The sequence below is a fragment of the Neofelis nebulosa genome, chromosome X (assembly GCF_028018385.1).
Source record: "Neofelis nebulosa isolate mNeoNeb1 chromosome X, mNeoNeb1.pri, whole genome shotgun sequence".
Taxonomy (NCBI): domain Eukaryota; kingdom Metazoa; phylum Chordata; class Mammalia; order Carnivora; family Felidae; genus Neofelis; species Neofelis nebulosa.
Window position 1 is genome coordinate 127,570,245 of NC_080800.1, and position 24,587 is coordinate 127,594,831.

At 47.7% G+C, this 24,587-nt stretch overlaps 1 protein-coding gene across 1 annotated transcript in view; it reads right to left on the reverse strand.

Moving 5' to 3' along the window:
* MPP1 (MAGUK p55 scaffold protein 1) overlaps nt 1-19,290 on the reverse strand; it is a 30,811-nt gene extending 11,521 nt beyond the window's left edge. Inside the window, exons 1-4 of the mRNA XM_058714865.1 lie at nt 19,079-19,290; nt 3,085-3,228; nt 2,835-2,913; nt 1,851-1,936 (exon numbers count right to left, since the gene is read on the reverse strand). Of these exons, the coding sequence (XP_058570848.1) occupies nt 1,851-1,936; nt 2,835-2,913; nt 3,085-3,228; nt 19,079-19,180 (411 nt within the window). The 5' untranslated portion in view covers nt 19,181-19,290. The remainder of the gene's footprint in view (nt 1-1,850; nt 1,937-2,834; nt 2,914-3,084; nt 3,229-19,078) is intronic.
* Nucleotides 19,291-24,587: the final 5,297 nt, after the last annotated feature.

Here is a 24,587-nt window from a genome sequence, read left to right on the forward strand (position 1 = left end):
CTTGTGATTTCTTCTGTGGCCTATGGGTTATTTAGAAGTGTCTTATTTAATGTCTAAGTATTTAGGGATTTCCAGATACCTGTTTTTGATTTCTAACTCAATTTCACTGTGGGCAGACACCGTATCTTCTATGTTTTATGGGTCGAGAGATCTCTTGTGAGTTCGAGCCCCGCGTCAGGCTCCGTGCCGACAGCTCGGAGCCCGGAGCCCGCTTCGGATTCTGTGTCTCCCTCTCTCTCTGCCCCTCCTCCACTCATGTGCGTACGATCTCAAAAATTAATAAAAACATTAAAAAATTAAAAAGAGAGAGACTGAGACCTGGGACAGATTCTGGATCAAGTATTGTGAAGTTCTGTCATTAGGATCTGGGTAAATTTGCTCCCTGTTACTTCATTCAGTCAGAAGCAGAAGTCCAAGGGAGGGCTTTTTAAAATTTTTGTTTTAATGTTTTTATTTATTTTCTTGAGACAGAGAGAGACAGAGCCTGAGCAGGGGACGGTCAGAGCGAGAGGGAGACACAGAATCGGAAGCAGGCTCCAGGCTCCGAGCTGTCAGCCCAGAGCCCGACGCGGGGCTCGAACTCACAAACCGTGAGATCGTGACCTGAGCTGAAGTCGGACGCTCAACCGACTGAGCCACCCAGGCGCCCCCCGATTTTTGTTTTTTTAAAGTAATGTGTGGGGCGCCTGGGTGGCTCAGTCAGTTAAGCGGCCGACTTCGGCTCAGGTCATGATCTCGCAGTCCGTGAGTTCGAGCCCTGCGTCGGGCTCTGTGCTGACAGCTCCGAGCCTGGAGCCTGCTTCGGATTCTGTGTCTCCCTCTCTCTGACCCTCCCCCGTTCATGCTTTGTCTCTCTCTCAAAAATAAATAAACGTTGGGGCGCCTGGGTGGCGCAGTCGGTTAAGCGTCCGACTTCAGCCAGGTCACGATCTCGCGGTCCGTGAGTTCGAGCCCCGCGTCAGGCTCTGGGCTGATGGCTCGGAGCCTGGAGCCTGTTTCCGATTCTGTGTCTCCCTCTCTCTCTGCCCCTCCCCCGTTCATGCTCTGTCTCTCTCTGTCCCAAAAAAAAAAAAAAAAAAAAAAAAAAGTTGAAAAAAAAAATAAATAAACGTTAAAAAAAAATTAAAAAAAAAAGTAATGTCTATGCCCAACGTGGGGCTCAAACTCACAACTCTAAAATCAAGAGTCACATGCTCTTCTCACTGGGCCAGCCAGATGCCCCTCAACTTTTCATTTATAATATCCCATCCACCGTTTATAACAAATCCATGATGGGGCGCCTGGGTGGCTGAGTCGGTTGGGCGTCCGACTTCAGCTCGGGTCGTGATCTCACGGTTTGTGGGTTTGAGCCCCGTGTCAGGCTCTGTACTGACAGCTCAGAGCCTGAAGTCTGCTGCGGATTCTGTGTCTCCCCTCTCTCTGCTCCTCTCCTTCTCATGCTCTCACTCTCTCTCTCAAAAATAAAAAACATTTAAAAGTTTTTTTTTTTTTTAAAGAAAACAAACCCATGAATAGGGATTCCTATCTTCATTTTACAGATGACTTAGGTTAATTTACCTGCTCAAAATCATGGCTAGAATAAAGTAGAGCAGGATTTCAGAGCTGCCATCAAAGACCAAAGCTTTCTGACACCCACTCCAGTGTTCTTTCTAGATAGACACTCGGGGTTATTTGCCTTGGTTTAGAAAGTTACTAAATGAAAGCAAAGAACTGTCATTTGTTGCACAGAATAAAGACTAGCGGTGGTACGAGTCCCCTCAAGGAGTACAAAGACTTGACAATAAACTCATGTACGCAGACACCAATGTGGTTCCACACTTCACAAAGACAACGGCAGAGACTATACCCACCATCGCCTTCTGCAGCTGATCTACTGAGTGATTAGTCACGTTTGTGCCATTGATTTCCAGGATCTCATCCCCGACGTGAAGGGAGCCTACAACGAAATGAAAAATCAGTCCACAAGGAATAAACATTAAAACAAGAGCTGTCAATATAACTCAAGATACCGCAGAAAAGAAACCATGACCTACAGCATTGTTCTACAACAGACTGTGTAAAACACTCAGGGTTGAGAATATTCAAGGATGCGGGAAGGGAATGGTTCTTTTGAGTCCCTTGAGGGACGTATCAAGGCGAGCACTCGACAGTTTAGTATGACCTCGTCCCCCCTGGTCAAGCCAAATAAAAGCACTTCATCCACAGCAAGTTTAATGTTTCTTTGTTGTTCTACCTAATGGTAAAGTTCATCAACAGTTAGATTCTATGTGAAGAGTAATTACCGATATTTGTGCCACCCTAGATACAAAACAAAAGTTCTAACTGAACAGAAAAAGGTAGGGTTCAAAGCGTGGGATGAATCAGGTGGCAAATACAGGTTATCATCCACTACTAAAAACAGGTCATATTTTAATGTTCTCTCACCAACCTCCCAAATAGCTTTGACTCAATGATGCATCTGAAAACTGACGGCACCTTCACATTAAGGAGACACAACGGTTACTTATGATTATTTGTCTAAATTCTATTTTCGCAGTGCAATGCAATGGGCTGCATGTAGTTAATCGGTCAAATATTGGGTGGAAAAGTACTGGCGTAAAGAGGTGTGCAAGAATGCTCAGAGGGAGAGACAGTGGCACTGGGCAATTCATACAAAGGTCTTATAACACAGTTAAAGAGCCAGTTATTAAGCCACAAAAAAATCTCCTGTCTCACACACACACGTACACACACACGCTCCCCACTGTAAAGGCTGTAAGCCTCCAGCCCCCCAGCACTGACTGGCATGTCGATGGTTCTCTGACTGAAGCACTGCCCAGGGCCCCCATGGTTACCTTGTCTGTGAATCATGCCACCGTGAAGAATCCTGGCCACTGTACAGGACTGCTTGTCATTCAGCTTCAGGGTGATTCCCTGCAAGGAGGACACAGGGGACAGCAAGCTTTATTTGCAGCTCTTTCTGAGCTTATCCGTAGGATGATTTAGGAGGATCTCTGCAGAGGAAGATCGTTCATCGTCCTCTTGTGGCCTGGGGGCTCAAGGGGTCGAGAGTAAGCAGTGGGCTAGAACAGGACAAGGGATTACCATGGGCTCTTCTGTGACCTTCTCGAACTGGATGAGTCGCACCTTCCTCACGTCCTGCCCCTTGGCCTGGGCAGGGCTGCCTGGGGCAGCGCAACCGTTGGTGTACATGTCCTCGGTCATGGCGCTCGCCTGATGCGATGCAGCCTGTCGGGTCAAAACAACAATGCGTCAAGTCAGCGGTGAAGGCCCACCATCACTCTGGAACTGCAACTCTACAATCCAAAGGGCTCCGCAAACCAATGGTTATTGCATAAGCTTGGTGTCCCTCACCTGGAGTGACTCGAGGCTATTTGTAAATGCTATCATCCGACTTAACAGACGTGCTCATCTGGTCGGCTGCAGACGCGTTAAGGTGTTTAATGTCCAGGGTGCTGCCCAGGACCCTGCTGGGGCTGTAATGAGGTGTAATACAATTCACAAAATTCTGATTTCTAAGGCACACCGCCACCGAGGCCGCGGGGAGGGCTGTGCACCTATGGTGTCTATAGCGAAGACCCGAGGTGGGATTCGTTCAAACAGCCTGATGCTTTGTGTCAGGCTGCAGTAAGGATGATTCGCGTTAGCATTAGCCTCTCACATATCATCTCTTTGGCCACAAACAGGAAGTTCTATCGGGACTAGGGAATTAGGCTTAGCCCTCGGCCTACGACGATACCGCTTAACCTGAGGGGTCCCTCTAAGTGAGGTTTGCCGCCACCCCTCCTGCCATCCCATGATGACACCTCCACTGTGCCCCCCGTCCCCCCATCTTGACAACAGCAAAGCCAGATGACTGGTGCCACCAGACAGTAAGGCACTCAGTGTGGCATCGGCAGGAGGACAGACAACGGACCAATGGAATGGAATAGAAAGTGCAGACATGTGGTCCGTGTCCGAACCTTTCAACACAGATGTGTGGCCACATGCCACGGGCACCAAAAGATGTGGACAGTGACGTCATCATAGCATTATTTTGTAAAAAAAAAAAAAATGCTGTACAATTTTTTGAACCATTTGACCATAATCTGAAGATATCATGCTCCTTAACCCATAAAGGTTTGTCTAAGAACAAAAACTTTCTGAAAAATGCAAATTTAGCATTGATACAATACTACACCTGGTCCTCAGTTTCTATTAAAATTTTATCAGCTGTCCCAATAATGTCTTTTATGGCTACATATATTCTTCCCCAGACCAGGAGCCAGAACCGTGCACCGCATTCAGTTTGCACAAGCTTTGGCGTCCCTTAACTTGGAAAAGCTCCTCAGTTTTTCTCGGTCTTTCGTGAACTTAACATTTTTTAAGAGGACAGGCCTATTGTCTTGTAGGCTCTCAGTTTTGGTTCTGCCCCGTGTTTTCTCATAATTGGGTTGAGGTCGTACATTTTTGGCAGGAATCCCACGGAAATGGTGGTGTTCCCTTCTCAGAGCGGCACTATTCTTAAAAGCCCGAATCTGGAAGGACCTCCCAAGTCCATTAACGGTAGGATGAATGGACGCACGTAGCCATTACTGATACCACACAGCAGCGAGTGTGCAACGTGGGTGAATCTCTCAGCCTCCTTTGCTGCTTCTGCCTCAGGTGTCTAATCTGCTAATGTTGAAGTGGCCCAGAACTTGCGGTAAGACATGTGGCAGTGGGGAAGGTCAAGTGGAAACCTCCGACGGTGCCCTCCACCCACCCCAGATGAAACAGTAAATCAAAAACAGCATGGCCAGCTAGAGGAGGAGGGACAGGCCTGAGCTTGGTTTACAAAAGGGCCAACTGACTATAGAGCAAAAACATGCCAGCTACACCTGGGGGACCCCTCAGAGATACTAAGGGAGATTTTCCCGAGATGGGGGTGGTGTGAGGGGCATGCCTCGTCATCCAGTTTGTGGGGTAGCAGAAGCGGAAATATCCCCCGGTGGGAGTGTCTCCATCGAGATGGAGACTCATTCACTCACTTCCTCTTGGGCCCAGGCCCCGGGGGGGAAAAGGGCTAGAAGATCAGAGGGGACAGGCTTGTGGATGGTATGTTAATTTAATCTTTATAATTTAATTTAAATTTATTTATTTTGAGAGAGAGAGAGAGACAGAGAGAGAGAGAGAGAGAGTGAGCGAGCACATGCAGGGTTAGGGCAGAGAGAGGGAGAGAGAGCATCCCAAGCAGGCTCTGCACTGTCAGCATGGGGCCCAACTTGGAGCTCGAACTCACGAACAGAACAGTGAGATCATGACCTGAGCCGAAGTCAAGAGTCAGACACTCAGCCCACTGAGCCACCCAGGTACCCCTGACATTTTAATTTTAATTTACCTCATCCTAAGAGGTCATCAGAAACTCCGATGAGATGGTGAGGCTTGAAGGAGTGTTATTTACTGGGGGGCCTCAAAAGACGGAAGTGCTGAGAAAGAGAAACTGCCTGTGTAGCAACTGAAACTTCAAAAAGCTCACACGACCTCTATGTCATATGACCCTTCAGCACCACTGCTGGGACGAGATCGGTGCATCCGGGGCGGCGTGGCCACAGACTCATCACCGCTATTCAAACAGAATTGGGGATGATAGGTTGGTATTTAGAAAACATATGGACTTATGACATGTGGGAGTGCAGAACTCTCCAGGCCATGGTTAACAACACAGTTAACAGTGCACATGGCACGTACGGTTAACAGTGCACACAGTACGTAGCAATGAAAAGGAGGTTCCAAGGTTAATCCTGAAGACATATTATTCACTAAAAAAACCAGAGAGATGAAAGGTATGCTATCATCAGCACAGTGAACACAATGAATATATTCATATGTGCTTATAAATGTACGAGCTGTGTTGGAGACAGACATAAACAACAGCAATTGCTGCAAATGTGACATACCTTTAACAGAATTACACACAAACTGGATTGGAGTCCCTGAGTCTTTTAACAAACAGCTGGGTAACTTGGGGCAAGTTTCTTGACCCCTTTGAGCTTTAGTTTCCTCACGTGCAAAATGAGGATTGTAACAGACTTGACACGCTGCTAAAGAAAATGGTCAGTGTTCAAAATTTTGTGCATCCCTCATTTCTGGTTTTTTTTTTTGAGAGAGAGAGAGAGAGAAAGAGAGAAAGAGAGAGACCACACGCAGGCAGGGGAAGGGCAAAGAGAGGGAGGAGAGAATCCCAAGCAGGTCCCACACCACCAGCATGAAGCCTGAGACAGGGCTCAATCCCACAGTCCATGAGATCGTGACCTGAGCCAAGATCCAGAGTCACATGCCACCCAGGCACCCCTGTGCTTCCCTTCATTTGTAATTAATTTCTACACAGGCAAATGAAAACCTACTGTTCCCAAAAGCTCTACAAAACATAGTGCTTTCTATTCTGGCAAGATCAAGTTTTCCTGAGTGACTGTGATTCAGGTTCATGTTGGCAGCCTGAGTATCTAGGACCCTGTGTAAATGAAAGCAAAGGGGGCAAGGGAGGAGGGAAGTCATCAGGGATGAGAGATTTCAGTAACTTTCTACAAGACAGGAAGCAGACAGGGAGATGTTCGCAGATTGAGCAGAGTCAGGACAGCAGGGCCCGGGGCATGCATGTCAGCAGGGCAGGCTTGGGAGGACTGCGCCTCCGGCAGGAGCACAGCAGGCCAGGCTCTAGGGTCCCCTGGGAGGATCGCGCCTCCAGCAGGAGCACAGCAGGCCGGGCTCTGGGTCCCCTACAGAGAATGACAGACGCGAGACTTCAAGTGACAAGAGCTCCCGAAGAGCAGCCAATGTGGCCTTCAGCGCCACTTCCGAAGCGGGAAGAAGGATGAAGGGCCAGGCCGGAGGACAGGTGTCCGTGTCTTGTCAGCCAGGGCCACGAGGTATGGCTGTCCCAGGCCACAGCAGAGCCGGCCCAGCGAGCCCAGCATCTGGCCTCCCAGATGAGGTCACGGACAAGTGGGACAGAGCTTCTGGGCCAGCGGTCAGCCATAAAGTCAACACTGTTTACGAACTTTCCCTCCTTAGAACCTGCTGAAAGGGAAGGCATGAGGCAGTCGTGGTGAAGGAGCACGTGGGGGGTGTGGACATCACAGCGGAAGGAGAGGGGGACGGAAATGAAGGGAAGGGGCCACTGACCTCATTGCCTCTGAAGCAAGGAGTCAAGAATGGTCTCCACTGTGAGTACGACAGTAAGTGAAGAAATGATGGTGGAATTTAAAGCAGAAATCACACCTGTACAGCTCTTTGTTTCTGACTACACGCTTCTGTTTAGTAAAAACCAAAGGACGCCAAGCTCTCTCCCCACACTCCGCCAGGCCTGGTGCCACTCAGCCTGCACCCACACCTGTGAGGCTGAGCCCGGCTGAGCGGCCGCACTTGGGCACACGTTCCCCGGGCCGCTCTCTGCTCGCAAGCCAGGGTCACCCGCCCACTCCCCTGCGCCTGAGGTGGTATGTGTGTTACACACAGCGGCTTCATGCACCTGATCCATTGAGGTTACAGTAAACCCAGTTCTGGGTGACTTTTTAAAAAAATATTTTAACTTTTTGATCCATTGAGGTTACAGTAAACCCAGTTCTGGGTGACTTTTTAAAAAAATATTTTAACTTTTTAAATTTATTTTGAGATTTGGCTCCGCAGAAGCACAGAGTTGGGTGTTTGCGAGGAGCGAGCAAGTTCCCTGGCAGGAACTGGTTCTCTTTGGGATTTTGGCTGGGGAATGGGCGGGGGATAAAGAAATTGTGGTTTATATACACAATGGAATACTACGTGGCAATGAGAAAACATGAAATATGGCCTTTTGTAGCAACGTGGATGGAACTGGAGAGTGTGATGCTAAGTGAAATAAGCCATACAGAGAAAGACAGATACCATATGGTTTCACTATTATGTGGATCCTGAGAAACGTAACAGAAACCCATGGGGGAGGGGAAGGAAAAAAAAAGAGGTTAGAGTGGGAGAGAGCCAAAGCATAAGAGACTGTTAAAAACTGAGAACAGGGGCGCCTGGGTGGCGCAGTCGGTTAAGCGTCCGACTTCAGCCAGGTCACGATCTCGCGGTCCGTGAGTTCGAGCCCCGCGTCGGGCTCTGGGCTGATGGCTCGGAGCCTGGAGCCTGTTTCCGATTCTGTGTCTCCCTCTCTCTCTGCCCCTCCCCCGTTCATGCTCTGTCTCTCTCTGTCCCAAAAATAAATAAAAAAACAAAAAACAAAACTGAGAACAAACTGAGGGTTGATGGGGGGTGGGAGGGAGGGCAGGGTGGGTGATGGGTATTGAGGAGGGCACCTTTTGGGATGAGCACTGGGTGTTGTATGGAAACCAATTTGACAGTAAATTTCATATATTAAAAAATAAAAAAAATTAAAAAAAAATAAAATAAAAATAAATTTATTTTGAGAGACAGAGACTGAGACAGAGAGGGAGTGCAAGTGGGGTAAGCACAGACGGAGAGGGAGAGAGAGAATCCCAAGCAGGCTCCACACTGTTAGCTCAGAGCCCGATGTGGGGCTCAAACTCATGAACCGTGAGATCATGAGCTGAGCCAAGATCAAGAGTTGGACGTTTAACTGAGCCACCCAGGTGTCCCAGGATGACTTTTTAAAAAATCACGTATGTGATACAAAGGCACAGGCCCTGGAACAGCTAAATCCAATTTTAAAAGTAAGAAAAAAGGAGTCCGTCTACACAGTTTCTTTCTTTTTTTTTAATGTTTGCTTATTTTTGAGAGAGAGACAGAGTACAAGCCGCAGAGGGGCAGAGAGAGAGAGAGAGAGAGAGAGAGAGAGAGAGAGAGAGAAAGAGAGAGAAAGAGAGATAGAGACAGAGACACAGAATCTGAAGTAGGTTCCGGGCTCTGAGCTGTCAGCACAGAGCCCGACTCGGGGCTCAAACTCATAAAATGTGAGATCATGACCTGAGTCGAAGTCAGATGCTTAACCAATGGAGCTACCCAGGTGCCCCTACACAGTTTCAAGATGTACATGGTTACAAGCAATGAAGACTGTGTGATATAGACACAGAGATCAACAGAACAGAACAGAGAACCCAGAAACAGACCCATGAAGATATGCCCAGGTGATTCTCACAAAGGCACAAAAACAACTCCATGGAGGAAAGGCAGTGTTTTCAACAAACGGTGTGGGAGCAATCAGACACACGGGGACAAAAACAGACACACCACACTGACCTTACACCTTACAGTGGCTCAGGGACTTGAATGTAAAGTAGAAAACTATAAAACTTTAAAGAAAACCATAGGAGACAATGGTCAGGATTTAGGACTAGCAGAGCTCTTACACCTGACACCAGGGTCAGGAACCATCCCCGGAAAAACTTCTGCTCCATGAGAACCTGTGTGAAGAGGATGAAAAGACAGCCTATGGAATAAGAGGCAACATTTACAAACCAAACATCTAAGAAAAGACTAGGATCTAGAGTATATAAAGAAGGCTCAATGCTCAAAACCACCTAATTGTATACCTGAAGCTAATATTACACTGTGCTAACTGGAATTCAAATAAAAAAGTTGAGGGGTGCCTGCATGGCTCAGTCAGTTGAGAGTCTGACTCTTGATGTCGGCTCAGGTCATGATTTCACGGTCATGGGTTTGAGCCCCACATTGGACTCTGGGCTGAGTGTGGAGCCTGCTTCTTTCTTTTTCTTTCTTTCTCTCTCTCTCTCTCTCTCTCTCCCCGCCTCGCTCCCTCCCTCCACCCCTCTCCCCTGCTTACGTTCTCTAAAAATAGAAAATAAAATTAATTAATTAAAAACTTGAAGGGGGCGCCTGGGTGGCGCAGTCGGTTAAGCGTCCGACTTCAGCCAGGTCACGATCTCGCGGTCCGTGAGTTCGAGCCCCGCGTCAGGCTCTGGGCTGATGGCTCGGAGCCTGGAGCCTGTTTCCGATTCTGTGTCTCCCTCTCTCTCTGCCCCTCCCCCGTTCATGCTCTGTCTCTCTCTGTCCCAAAAATAAATTAAAAACGTTGAAAAAAAAAAAAAATTAAAAACTTGAAGAAAAAAACCCTATAGAGAAGACTGATGGTTCCCAGAGGGGATGTGGGGGATGGGTGAGACAGGTGATGGGGATGAAGGAGGGCTTGTGAGGAGCACCGGCTGTCGTACGGAAGTGTAGGATCACTATATTGTATACCTGAAGCTAATATTGCACTGTATGGTAACTGGAATATTAAGAAAAACTAAAAAAACAATCTAATTAAAAAATGGTCAAAGCATCCCGTTCTGGAACATTCAAGATGTGGAAGAGAGGACACGGCGGGAGCCCCGGTGCGAAATTCCAGACTTCCCTGGGTCTTTCGGTAGCAGCCGTGATCAACTGTGCTGACCACACAGGAGCCAAAACTCCATGCATCATCTCTACGGAGGGGACCGAGGGACGCCCGACCAGACTCCCCGCCGCTGCCGCGGGGACACGGTGATGGCCACGGTGCAGAGAGGCAAACCCGAGCCGAGAAGAAGGTACATCCAGCAGTGCCAACGGGACCATGGAAGTCGTAGCGGAGAAATGACGGCGTGTTTCTGTCTTTCGGGGACGAGGCGGGCTCACGGCAAACCATGAAGGCAAGGGGAAAGCTTCCGCCACCACGGGCCTGGGGTGCGCACACCCGGGGCGCAGGACCGCACCCGATGCTGGCAGCACTGCACGAGGCCTGGGTGTAGTTGTTTAAAGCAATCACAAATTATTTGCTACCCTTTCCCCTAAAAGAGCCAAAGACAGGAAGAAATATTTCACTAAGGAAGATAAATAAGGAGGAACGGCAAGGGATGAACTAACATAAAACAGACGACACTAAATGCCTGTGAGGACGCAGAGAACGGAATCTCACATCCTTGCTGATGGGAGTGTAAAATCGCACGGCCATTTCACAAGAGAGTTAGGGACTTTCTTAAAAAACCCACAAGACATAATAAGATAAAATTTAAAAATTAAAAAAAAATGTTTTTAAATGAAACAACCACCTTACAATCCAGCCATGTCACCCCTAGAGAAATGTTCACACAAAACTTGTATGTGAAGCCTTATAACAACTTTATGCCTAATAGCCGAAACGTGGGAACAACCAGAATGGCCTATAATTGGGTAAGCCATTCAACAGATGACCGCGGCCCATCCGTACCACCAAACATGTCTCAGCAACAACAAGGAACAGAGGCACTCTGATGAGTGAAAAAAAAGCCAATCTCAAAAGGTTGCATATTCTATGAATCCATTTACATAACATTTTTTTGAGGGGGGGGTACAAGGGAATGAGGGGGAGAGAGGGGGAGAGAGAGAGAGGGGGAGAGAGAGAGAGAGAAGCGGGGCTCACCAGAAGCAGGGCACATGCTCACTGGAAGCAGGGCTTGAACTCATGAAGCATGAGATCACGACCTAAGCTAAAGTCAGATGCTTAATGACTGAGCCACCCAGGAGCTCTAAATAACATTTTTGAGATGGAAAATTATAGAGATGGAGAACAGATCAGTGGCTGCCAAGGTCAGGGCGACAGTAAGAATGAGGAGCAATGTGGTGACAGTAGCGGTCGGTTCTGCACCTTGATGGTGGAGGCGGTGGTTATACACATGCACACATGACAAAATGAGACAGAACTACACGCATACGTTGTACTGATGTCAACTGCGTGGTTTTCATACTGTACTACGATTGAACTCCCAGTAGATAGAACTGAACTTCTTTGGATAAAATAAGTAGCAAAGTGGCAGGCAAGCAGCGCCCATCTGCAACCAAAGAACTCTGAGAAAGCCTGGTACCGAAGAATGGGTACCGATGACAGGTCCTTGACAAGTATGCAGCGTACACGATCGGTCTTCGGATCCCCATTCGTGTTCTGGGACAGGAAAGTCAGAGGCCACGATACACGGTGATCAAACAGGTCCCCAAAGCACGGCCCATGGTGACCTGGGACGGTGTGGTTAAGCCTCTTCAAAGCTGAACAGCTGCTGCCACAGTCCACACAACAGGGTGAGACATTAAATATTTCAAGTAGGTGGATTCAGCAAATCAGAGGAGAAGCAGTGCCAAGTTGGAAGGAAGAATCCCTTTCACAAATTAATCGCCTGCGCTGTCTGTACATTTTCACCCTGCATGTTACAGGAGGGATGTGGGGGGTGAGGAACCGAAGGCCCTCTGACCACGGCCGCGGTGAAAACACGATGGGCTGCAATCTCACATGTCGGGCCTCCGAGTCCAAAATAGAATCCAGGACTTTCCTTGACCCTCATTTATTGATTTTTTACCACTATTACCCATGGGGCTGAAAACTAAACTCAGGCAATCATTCCACGGGTTTATCAGCAGCTACCGTTTATGCGCGTTGCTAAGCACAGTGGTTTACAGGTGGCCATAAAGTCAGGAAACACGGATCGTGTTCTTTTATTGTGTGCTGTAACGTAGGACCAATAAACTGCTTACGATGATTCACCTCAGTTTCCAGACTCCGCGGCCCCTGCAGAACGCTCTAAGCGATGACAGATTAGAAAGTCTTAGTCCAGAGAACACAAACTGACCTTTGAAAGGAGAAGAAGCCTACACGGTTGTGTACCTAGAACAGGCAGATAAACTGGCACTTACCTCATATTGTTCTTATTCAGCTATATTACAAAGATCGTTTTTGAACGCGTCAGCCTTTAAGTTAAGGACTCAGCAGAGCTTACCAGAGGCAGAACACATTCCAGTCAGAAAAGTCCAAGAGCTGCCATCCCAAAGGTTGGTCTTTCAAATGTGCTTATCCATCAAGATGTTCTTCGAGATGACTAAGAGTCACTCTCACACTCGCCCAGAAGTTGCAAACGATGACGAAGATAAGCGGAAATGTCGAACGTGCTAACTAAAGAACCAACTTGCAACAGTAAGGCTTCTAAAAGCAAAGCGCGATGTTCTCCACCACAGACTTGTCACTGAGCAGCCCTGTCCTTCTGAGATACACGCTACACTCCCCGGGGCCTGTCTTCCTTGGAACTTCCCTACACTACTCCTCAACCTCATGTCGCAAATTCCTCTGACCAGCCCTCATGTCTGTCTCCTCATGACAACTGTAGGAGCAACAACACACAGACAGACACTTATATTTGACGTCTGTACATGCACACACACACGCAGAGTGAAGGTGACTTCTTAATTCAATCTGCGAGGCTGAGACCCCATGAAGTACAGATCTCCACATGGTTAAGTCATGGTCTCTGCCCTTGGCAGCTCATGACTATAAGGACAAGTCGTTCGTTCATTCATTCATTCATTCATTCATGTATCCAACATAAATAATAAATGGAAAGATTTCCTCCATCAAGTTTAAGATGGTCTTAGACTGTATGTGCTCAAAAGACTCAAAACAAGGTTTCAACTTTCTTCAAAACTAGCTTCACCAAGTTTTGAAATGGAGCTTCACCCAGGCTTTCTGAATGGTGAGGAGGATGGCATCTATGGGGGATGAAGGGGAAGACGACAGGAAGTCCTAGGGGCAGACCAAGGAGCGGTCTGCTCTTCAGTGGGACGCAAAGACAGAGGAACCAGGACTCAGACACAAGTTCCGCCCAATGAGGCCGCGTTGCAGTCCTCCTGCTACACAACTGGCCAGACTGAACTCAGGAGAAAGGGAAGGAGGCTGCCTTTGCCTCAGGGTAATGGACGTGCCCAAGACTGACCGATGAAATTGCAGTCCTGTCCCACCGGGTCATCCACTCGTCTGCCATGGAGCAGGCTTGTGTCCTGGTCCCTGATTTGCTCCAACGTTTCTTGTTTCCACAGCTGGTAATACATTCCACTTTGAGACAGAGATTTGTCTGTCCCTTCTGTTTATTTTGTCTCCTCAAGCTGCAAGACAAGTACCACACAGGCAGGGGTCTTCATTTTACTCACTCTTGGGTCCCGGGCACCTAGAACTCTGCCTGGCTCTAATTTAGGGAGCTTGCTCAACACTCACTGATGACATGAATCACTCCCAAGGCAAGTCCTGCTTTTTTTTGGGCCACTACTACCCCCCTCCGTCACCACCACTGCCATGCGATTGCTAGGTGACGCGAGTCACGTTGAACAAATACTAAAGTCAAATGTGCTAGATTCCATTTTGCAGGGTTCACTTCAACCTTAAAAATCACCACCCTCCTCTCTGGTGCACATGGGAGGCCCCAGGGCTAGGGTGGGCATGGTGGGAGCGGCTCCGGTTAAAGACGACTGCTCGACCACTAGGATTCTGGAGAAATTGGGGCATAAACACCCACCCACGGCTCCACGTCTGGCCTTTGCTCTGCAGCCTTTTGGCCTTTCATTATCCAAACTGTGGGAGTGCTAACGCCCCGCTGCTCTGAAAGCCCCTTCGGAGGAAACATCTGCAGCGGGGTTCAAAGGGCACAGGCAGCTGGTCAAAGGAAGCTGGGATTTAAAAAGAGATGAAAAACAAACTTGGCACTTGGCGGGGGTGGAGGTCGGGGGGTGGCCAGTTGCGGGGGGGGAATAAAACTGGGACAACTAAAGCTGGTTTTTTCATCCAAACAATCGGATTAAGAGTGACAGTGAACGTAGGAGAGGACAAACATTTGTTCAGCCTACTGTTAGGCTCTTTGCCAACTGCTTTCACATGGAGACTTAGAAGGCCAGGCGAAGAAGGCAAGCCATCACCACAGGGCAGACTATGGTGGTGGAGGGGGGGGTGGTGCAAACACCTACTCCAGCCTGGGCAGGATCCGCTTCCAATTTGGGGCAGAAAAACAAACAGGATGGGCCTCTGGGTGGCTCAGTCAGTTAAGCGTCCACCTCTTGGTTTCAGTCCAGGTCATGAACTCACAGGTTCTTGAGTTCGAACCCTGCATCGGACTCTGCACTAACGGCGCAGAGACTGCTTGGGATTCCCTCTCTCTCTCTCTCTCTCTGCCCCTCCCCTACCCACAATTTCTCCATCTCTCAAAATAAATAAATAAACTTAAAAAGAGCCTGGAGACTGCTTCAGATCCTGTGTCTCCCTCTCTCTCTCTGCCCTTCACCTGCTCATGCTCTGTCTCTCACAAAAATAAACGTTTTGTAAAAATTAAAAAAAAAAAGAGAAACTGAGAAAATCAAGAGTGCTGTAAAGTATTAGACAGAAATCAGCACTTTTACCACAAATGACAAGAGCTGGAGAAGAACTGGGGAGAGAAAGGCCTAGAGCCAGGAGTTTCTGGCCAAGTACTATCTTAAAAATCATGCATTAACTAGGCACACTGTTTCTCAGGCACTAAATCATTTGAGAACACATACATCAATCAATCCAAAGGCCAAGTGTCTAAAGATCCTTTTCCAGTGTGCTTTATCTACCCAGTGTACTGTGTATAGAGGCAAAGGCTTCTTCCCTTGCAAGGAGGGTGACTTTTGAGCAAAGACCTACCTATGTTTTTGGTTCATGTATATTTCTTTATATAAAGGAAAAGGAAAAAGTGAACAATCAGAAGAGAAAATTCCATATTATGAAAGTTGTACCCTGGTTCCCTAATTCAGAGTTTTTCTTCCTGTTCCCTACCCTGGGGTGACTTCCCCTCCCCCCCCCCCCCAGCCACTGCTGGAGATGTGCTTACTCCTGCCTTCTTACACTCCACACCCAGGGCCCTCCTTTTCTTTTTTATTTAAAAAAATTTTCTTAACATTTATTTATTTTTTGAGAGACAGAGAATGAATGGGTAAGGGGCAGAGAGAGAGTGAGTCACAGAATCCAAACCAGGCTCCAGGCTCTGAGCTGTCAGCACACAGCCTGACACCGGGCTGGAACTCATGAATCGTGAGATCATGACCTGAGCCAAAGTCATACGCTTAATGGACAGCCACCCAGGCACCCCCAGGGTCCTCCTTTTTTAGGAGGTATGAGCAATTCACTACTTATGGGTAAAATGTCTGCATCCATGAAATGTCAACTGATTTTGTTTCCCTTTCCCCAGGGGACATTTTACAGTGTATCAAGACATTTTACAGTGTATCAAGGCATTTTTTGATTGTCACAACTAGGGGGGTGTATTACTTTTCACAACAGAGAATGATCAGACTCAAAGTGTTACTCAACAAGAACCTCAATGGCTTCACCCAAGCAGTTCCCCTCCGCCTGGAGCGCTGTTCACCAATTATATCCTAGATACCCCAAGACTCAAGGTCTGGCTGCTTCACAGTGCCCTACACCTGCCTGCCTCTGTGGCCTTCATCGTTGACTCCTCAGCCCCAGAACCAGGTCCACACACAGTAGGCGATCAACAAGACTACATCATAGCCAAGGACGACCAGTGTGGACTAATGCATCTGCTGCCTAAGAATCGACAGATTTTAGGGGCATCTGGCTTTGGCTCAGGACATGATCTCACGGCTCATGAGTTCAAGCCCTGTGTCGGGCTCTGTGCTATCAGCGCAGTGCCCACTTTGCATCCTCTGTCCCCCTCTATCTCTGCTCCCTCTCTGCTCGTGCGCTCTCTCTCAAAAATAAAGAAACATTAAAAAGAATAGATCTTAGTGGAAGCTCACCTGTAGCCTGACCTATTTTAGGTCATTTTTCATCACGGGAGACGCCCAAGCGAATGTTGAGGGATTTTCGACATACTACTTCATGGGAAAAGTGTTGTTTTTAGCAGGATGGAAGAGGAATTCTATGAGCAAATTTACATGCACTAATGAGCCCTGCTGTAAAGAATAAGGCCAGAGGTAGCTTATGAGTTTCTCCAAGGAAAGAAATGTACTTCAGTATGGGAGACAGGCCATTGTTCAAACCTATTGCAAAATTATTTTTTGGCAATACTTTTTCAATATTAAATGTGGCCTATGATCAGAAGTGCAACTTCAGGTTTTGAGTCTTGAGAACTTTTACAGAAAGCACTCTCCGTAAACGAGGCCTTCAGCAACATCATTTTGAGAATTCTGTTACAGCCCACAAGTCCTTCCCAGGTTTTCGTACTTCTTACCAGTATGGGGCCGTGCTGACTGCTACTGGACAGGCGGTTCTTAGGGACATGTAGGATGCCCCTGTGCAGTTCTAAGTGCTCGACATGCATCACGTCAGGTCACTGCCTCCACAACCCTCCACACAGGCGTGTCTGACAGAGGAGAAACCTAAGGCACAGAGAGCTTAGGCAGCTTGCCCAGGGATACACGGGCAATGTCCAATGTCCACACCTTGCCAGATATGGATGCTACTCCATTCAGCAAGCTAGCAAGTTTCTTCTGTCATCTTCTTCAAATCCTTTAATAACACCAAAACACAGTGGCTACCCAGTAGGCCCATACGCAGTACTTTGGGACCAACTGCCAGCTCCATAGAAACTGTTTACTCAAAGGGTGCGCCACAACATAACTCTTGTAGTGAAACTCTTTGTTTCAAAGAGCCACGCAATCTCTCAAGCCTGCTCGTAAGGAGCAGAGAGGTTTACACAAAGTCGGGTCACTTCGTTATATACGGGGCTCTTGTTGGGCTCAGTGACAGGAGCCTGATACAGTTGGATTCCATTTATAAGACTGTAAAGGATCACCAGGGAACTTTCTGGAGAAATGTAAGGGTTCTATATCAGGATTTTGGTGACGGTTACATGACCATAGGCATTTGTTAAATCTTACTGAACAGAGCAAATGCATTTATGAATTATATGTATGCTAATTATATACTTCAATACAGCTGCCAAGAGTAAATTTAATAAGGAGATTTTTATTAAAAAGTCAAGGCTCAGCCAAGTGAACCAATTATAGAGGAGAAGCAAAATCACACATCCAAGCCTACGGGGAGCCAGGTAGTTTTAGACCCCGATTCCCTCTTAGTGCATATTCTACTAGAGAACGGAAAGTCCAATTTTGTCTTGCCATTTGAAGAACAATAGTGTCTCACCCACTGGGTCATTCTAGCACTCACTGAAGCCTAGAATATTGCCATCATGACTGGAAACAACAGACAGGTGTGAACATGGCACTGATGCTTATCAACTGTTTCCTGGAGCTTCCAGTCCAGAGTCACGGCTCTCCTGTTTGCTTTACCTTGTGAACCTTCAGTATCATCATCTGTGGAAGTGGAAGGTTATGCGAAATCTCTAATGTCCACCTCTTCAGTCGTTTATTAATTCAGCAAACATTTCTGAGGACCTATTTATCAGGCATTTAAAATAAAAACCGTGAGCATGAAATAGCCCTGCCCTGAAAAATCTTGCTGTGGAGAACAGAGATTCACGCTGACTTCAGGCTGGGTCAGGGCAGAAACACAGCTGCTGCCTGGCTCTGGCTCACACTCTCGCTCTCGCTCTCTCTCTCTGCACATTCACTAGTGGTACCTGACCCCCAGTTCGTGCAGCAGGCCAGGCTAGGTGCGGGGTCACCGGGCCTATCTTCGGGGTGATGGCTCCAACTGCGAGCCAGCCGCAGCCTCCGGATGAGTGAGCGAGCATTCTGCTGGCTGCACCTCCGCCGGAGAGGACCTCCTTTTGGTGGGTGAAACCCACACTCGGAACTATATGACAGATAACACGGAAACCATCAACCTCTTCTGGGCATCTTTGAGGATAGAGGATAACGGCTCTTTACCACCCATCCTGGCTCTTTACCAGGAATCCGGAGGGCACAATGACGTCAGCCACTCCTGGATCCCCTGTCCACCCGAACATGCACACGGGCCACCCCGTCTGCACCGCAGCCCCAGGGGCCGTGCGCGAATGCGGAGGGACGGTGAGTGAGCGCTTTAGAGGCAGAGTTGGGTTTTACAACCTTCTCTGCGGACCCAGACACGCGAGCAGTTCAACACGCAGGCGGACCCACTCTTCTTGGATCTGTTCCCCAAAGTCTTTCTGTCACCCTGACTTCCGTCCACGGGGAAGTTTGCCTTGACCTTAACCAGCGCTGTGTACAGGCCGCGGCCTCTCCGAGTTTCCACCCAGAAAGGCTGCGGGGGTGGGGGGAAGACCCACCGCACCTGAAGCCCCCGAACGAACCCCGGTAGCCGCCGCGGGCTCGGCTCCGAGGCCGGCCGGCCGCCCGCGGCCGGAGCCGCGGACCGAGCAGGTCCCGCGGCGGGCGGCGCGGCCTGGAGCCGAGCCCCGTCCCCGCACCCCGCGCCCAGGACGCCGCGGGGCCCTCTCACCTCGGGCCGGCTGCGCTTCTGCAGCAAGTGCTCCAGGTAGAGGTCGGAGAGCGCGGTGCGCATGCCGCCCCCGCCCTCGCCCTCGCTCGCCTTGAGCGTCATCTTGCCGGAGACTCGACGCGAGGCCGCGAGCCGCGAGGCGGGCAGAGCCGGGAGTGCGAGCGCCAAGGCCTGCGGGGCGGCGGAGGCGGCGGAGGCGGCGCAGGCGGCGCGGCCCCGGCGGCGCGGCCCCGTCACCTCCCCGCGGGCGGCGCGCTGGAAGGGCGGGGACGGAGCACCGCCCCGCCCCTGCCCTGGCCCCGCCCCCGGCTAACCTCGAGGCTGAACCCAGAGGGGCTGTAAGGAACCCAGCAGACCGCGCCCTCCCGGCGGAGGGCCCACCGGCTCCGCCCACAGCCCTGGCCGAATCGGTGGGGACTGGAAGGAAGCCGTCGCTCCGACTCCGGGCTCTACCCAGAAATCTCTGCGGGCCCAGCGCGTTACGAAAATGCCTCTAAGGCTCCTGGGCTGCCGGTACCCTGTCATTTACATTGCTGGCTGCAGTTCGGTGATGGGAGGCCTGATTGCCCCGAACAGCAAACTGTTTTTACTTGTCTTACGCCACATCTTCTACTCTTAATGCCACAGAAATTTTGAGGGATCAGTGGAAGTAAAGGGAACCGACATTCCTTAGGAATCCTAGAACAGGATTCCTTAGCATCCTAATGCTTTGGTGGCGTTAAAGCAGCAGTCTAAATCATGGAAGGGTTTCTGAACAAAACATTGACTGGGCTTACCGGGCTCAGGGCTGTCTACATCCATAGATACCTTTACCTGACCCAAACCTGGTCCCCTTTTCCCGAGGCTAGTAACCTCACACTATTATAAGCAGTTCATTGCTCTATATAATCTTATGCGGACCTTCCAGTACCATATAGCCACGAGGAGAAAGTCCAACGGCTTTGATGGGGCTTTGAAAAGTCCAACGGCTTTGAAAGGGGCTTTGATGGCTCCCTTCTCCAAGATTACCCTAAAGGAAGTATAGAAAGCTGAGAGACACAGAGACAGAGACGGACAAGGAAAGAGGGTGCTATCGAAATTAAGAGTTTGATACTTGTGCAGGGATATACTAACTGAGCAACGCAATACATTACAGAACGCAGACACACCCTGCACGTGTACAACTGTGGTATACGATGCACTTGGCGTGTTAGGTAACTCAAGAAAGACTTTTATTAACTGAAGCTGGAAAATGGTTATTTATATTGAAAGAGATAAAATTAGAGCCTTCTTCCTGCAAAAACAATCTATTCCAGATGGATTAAGAACTTAAATGTCAAAAACACGCTTAAATGTCAAAAAGCTCTTGAAACAAAACATCAGCAAAGAACTCTTAGTTTGGGGGATAGGAAAAGATTTCTTAATGCGGACAAACGACTGACTATAAAACAGAATGCTGATAAGTTTGACTTTGTTAACAGTAAGAACTTTTACTTGTCAAAAAACAAACCAAAAAGCAAAAAAGACCACATGTGCATTGAGAGACCACATGTGCATTTTGAGTATAGGCAAATGACAAACAGTTCCTGTTATAAATACATAAAGGACTATAAATTAACAGTATTTAAAAAGGCAGTAGAGGGGCACCTGGCTGGCTCAGTCAGTAGAGCACATGACTCTTGATCTTGGGATTGTGAGATTCAGCCCCACGTTAGGGGTAGAGATTACTTAAAAATAAAGTCTTTAAAAGAGTAAAATAGGGGCGCCTGGGTGGCGCAGTCGGTTAAGCGTCCGACTTCAGCCAGGTCACGATCTCGCGGTCCGTGAGTTTGAGCCCCGCGTCAGGCTCTGGGCTGATGGCTCGGAGCCTGGAGCCTGTTTCCGATTCTGTGTCTCCCTCTCTCTGCACCTCCCCTGTTCATGCTCTGTCTCTCTCTGTCCCAAAAATAAATAAAAAACGTTGAAAAAAAATTAAAAAAAAAATAAATAAAAGAGTAAAATAATCCAGTAGACAAATGGGTAAAAAACAGGAAATAAACATCTCACATATGGAGAAATACATATGATCAATAAACATACAAACAGATGTTCAAGTTCGTTAGTGACCAGGGAGATAGAAGCAAGTCAAGACTTCACTGTATGCCCACTCAGTTATCAAAATTGGGAAAGTCTTACCATATCAAGTGTTAGAGCCGATATGAGTCCATATGAGTTCTTGAACATTGCTGCTGGGAGTCAAAACTGGTACCACTAGTGAGGAAAGCACTGTCTTACAATTGGACATGCGTCCGACCTCTTAGCCAGCAGTTGCACTCACCCTTCATCGATTCCCACTCTCCAGAGGGAGCAACCCTCCCCAGTTTGCTCTGGAACCGTCCAGACCTTCCTTTATGCACAGAGAATATATTCAGAACTAGAGTTGCCTCGTTCGTCTGGGTAGAGAAACCACAGTACACATGGCCTCACTTCTTCTGAGCCAAACCAAGCTTCCTTTTCCCCACCTCCCCATGAAGGAGGCCTCCTCTGAGGACTAGCCCAAGACGGAATAAAATTCACCCATTCAAAGTGAACAAGTCAGTGTTTTTTAGTAGAACCATCACCACTCTCTCATTCCAGAACATTTTCATCACGCTCAAAGGAAGCCTCAGCCCCATTAGCAGGCACTCCCCAGCCCCCTGGTCCTTGGCCCTTGGCGACCACTAATCTATTTTCTGCAGGACTACTAACTGTGCCTACCACAAGAGGCTAAACAAAAATTCTCCCTTGAGAATTTGTAAGTACAGTTTGCCCCTGCAGCTCACAGTAAAATACAAAAAATCACTACACACAAACAAGAAAAGGCCCCAGGGGGTGCGATCTGGCAGAAACTGCACATAACCAAATTGGTCCCAAACCTTCAGTATTTGAATTCAAGATTAGCTTAATGTTAGAAAATGTATTAATCAAGAAAAACAAAAGAAAATGTATTAATCCAAATTTACCATGTTAACATATTAATGGGAAAATCCTATTATCTATCTCAGCAGATGAAAAATATTCAATTGAAGTCAACATCTATTCTTGGTAGTAAAAAACAAACTTTTAACAAACTAGGCATAGATGGGAGCATCCTTAACCTGATCTTTAAAAGTTATTTGTAAGGCATGTGAGTGGCTCAGTCAGTTAAGTGTCTGACTCTTGATTTCAGCTCAGGTCATGATTTCATGGTTCCCCTAGCCTGCTTGGGGTTCTCTCTGCCCCTCCCGTACTTGAGCTCTCTCCCTCTCTCTGCCTCTCAAAATAAATAAAATAGCCATTTAAAAAATCTTCCATTGGGGCGCCTGGGTGGCTCAGTTGGTTGAGCGGCCGACTTCAGCTCAGGTCATGATCTCGCGGTCCGTGAGTTTGAGCCCCGCGTCGGGCTCTGTGCTGACAGCTCAGAGCCTGGAGCCTGTTTCAGATTCTGTGTCTCCCTCTCTCTGACCGTTCATGCTTTGTCTCTCTCTGTCTCAAAAATAAACGTTAAAAAAAAAAAAAAAACTTCCATTAAAAAAAGTTATTGGTAAAAAATCTACAAGAAATATACTTAGTGGTAAAAAGCTAAATGCATTTCCTTTAAGATTTTGTATTACAAGTCGTATCCAGCACAGTCAGGTAAAAATAAAAGTATAAAAGCTATAAAGATTGGAAAAGAAGAAACAAAATTGTCACCGTCTGCAGATATTTTATTGTCTTTGTAAAATATTTAAAAATCTATCAATAAATTATTAAAATTAATAAGTGGTATTAGTAAGGTTGCTGGCTACAGTCATTACACAGAAATCAATCACACTTCTATACACCAACAACACACAGAAAATATAATTTGCTCCGTGTCGGGCTCTGCGCTGACAGCGCAGAGCCTGCTTAGGATTCTCTCTCTCCCTCTCTCTACCCTTCTCCCACCTGCTCCCTATTTCTCCTCTCTCTCTAAATAAATACACATTCAAAAAAGAAAATATAGTTTTAAGAGATGCCGTTCAGTGTGACATGTAAAATGAAAAATACCTAGGAATAAATGTAACTCTGTGTATCGTGTAGCCAGAATGACAAGATTCTATTGGAATCCATTAAAGAAGAGCTACAAAATGGAGAGCTGAGTCATATTCACAGTTTGGAAGGTTCCGTCGGCCTATGGATCCAATGCAGTTCCAAGACCCTAACAGGTAGAGCCGTAGGGAAAGTGCAGACTAGCACTAGGTAGTACTGGCCATATCGGGATGCATATCATCAGAATGAAAACTGAGACTCGTTAGACGTGAAAACTAACACTTTATCCAAACTACCGCAGTCAGAAGAGCTTCAGAGAGGGTGACTCCTCCAGCAAAATTTAGTTAGAGTTTTGATGGAGGCTCAGGGTCGAAAAGTACCCCCGACCGAGTCAGCTGACTCAGAGAAAAGCCGGCCTCACAGGCTTTCCTGGGCGGCCGGTTCCGGTTCAGGGGTGCTCAGTGCTCAGAATCTGGGTCTGCTCCTTGGAATTTATTGCTTCTTGGAATTTATTGCAGGTATCTGCTTCTCTCAATTCCGAGAACTGCCTTTAGGCACCGAAATTCAGTTCAAGGTTCAAGAGTGGAAAAGTATAGCTTCTCACAATAGTAAAAAAATAAAATTGAACTCGGTCTCACACCCTACGAAAATTAATTGGAGTAGTTTAAGGACTTAAATGTGAAAGGCAAATGTGCAAAACTTTTGGAATGCAGGAGACTTCCTTTATGACATGGGGATAGAAAAGGATTTCTTAGAAGAAAGTGATGGGCGAATCCGTCTACCTTCAAGCAAATACATCCTCTTGAAAATACATCCTAGCAAGAGTGAAAATCGAATCTTCTAGCTGGGAGAAGGCATTTTCACTTCAATCACATTCAAAACAATGGTATACAGAATATATCAAGAATTCCTACAGATGGGTAAACAACACTACAAATGAGAAAAATGGGCAAAATTCACTAACAGGAATTTCATATGAAAGACGAATGATCCATAAAGACAGGGAAAGGGCTACAGCCTCATCGGTTATCAGGGAAATGCAGGCTAAGAGCACAAGAGGATCCAACCTCTCATCTACCCGGGTAGAAGACTCCTGATATTCCATGTGCTGAAGCATGTGGGATCATGGGAACATTATACTCCCACTAACGCTGGCAGGAAGTGTAAATCCGTGCAATCACTCTGGGAAGCTGGCATTGATGATGCAGCGTGCACTTACCCTTTGACCCAGCAAGTCAATCACAGGCTGTATTCCGTAGAGACACTCTTGTCCATGCGCACTATGAGACATGCTCTTCTAGAAGCTTTGTCGAGAAGAGAAAACGAACCCCAGAAACAGTAGAAATGTCCTTCTACAGTTGATGGGCTAAGTGAGTCCAGCTCTTCTCAGGCAATAGGCCATTCGACAGGACGGGTGCAAATCTTAGTCACGTCTATAAGCATCGACGTGGCAGAATCTCAGAACATAAAGCAAGTAAACAGAGAAACCCCCTGAAGAGTACATACAGTTTGAAAGCAGGTG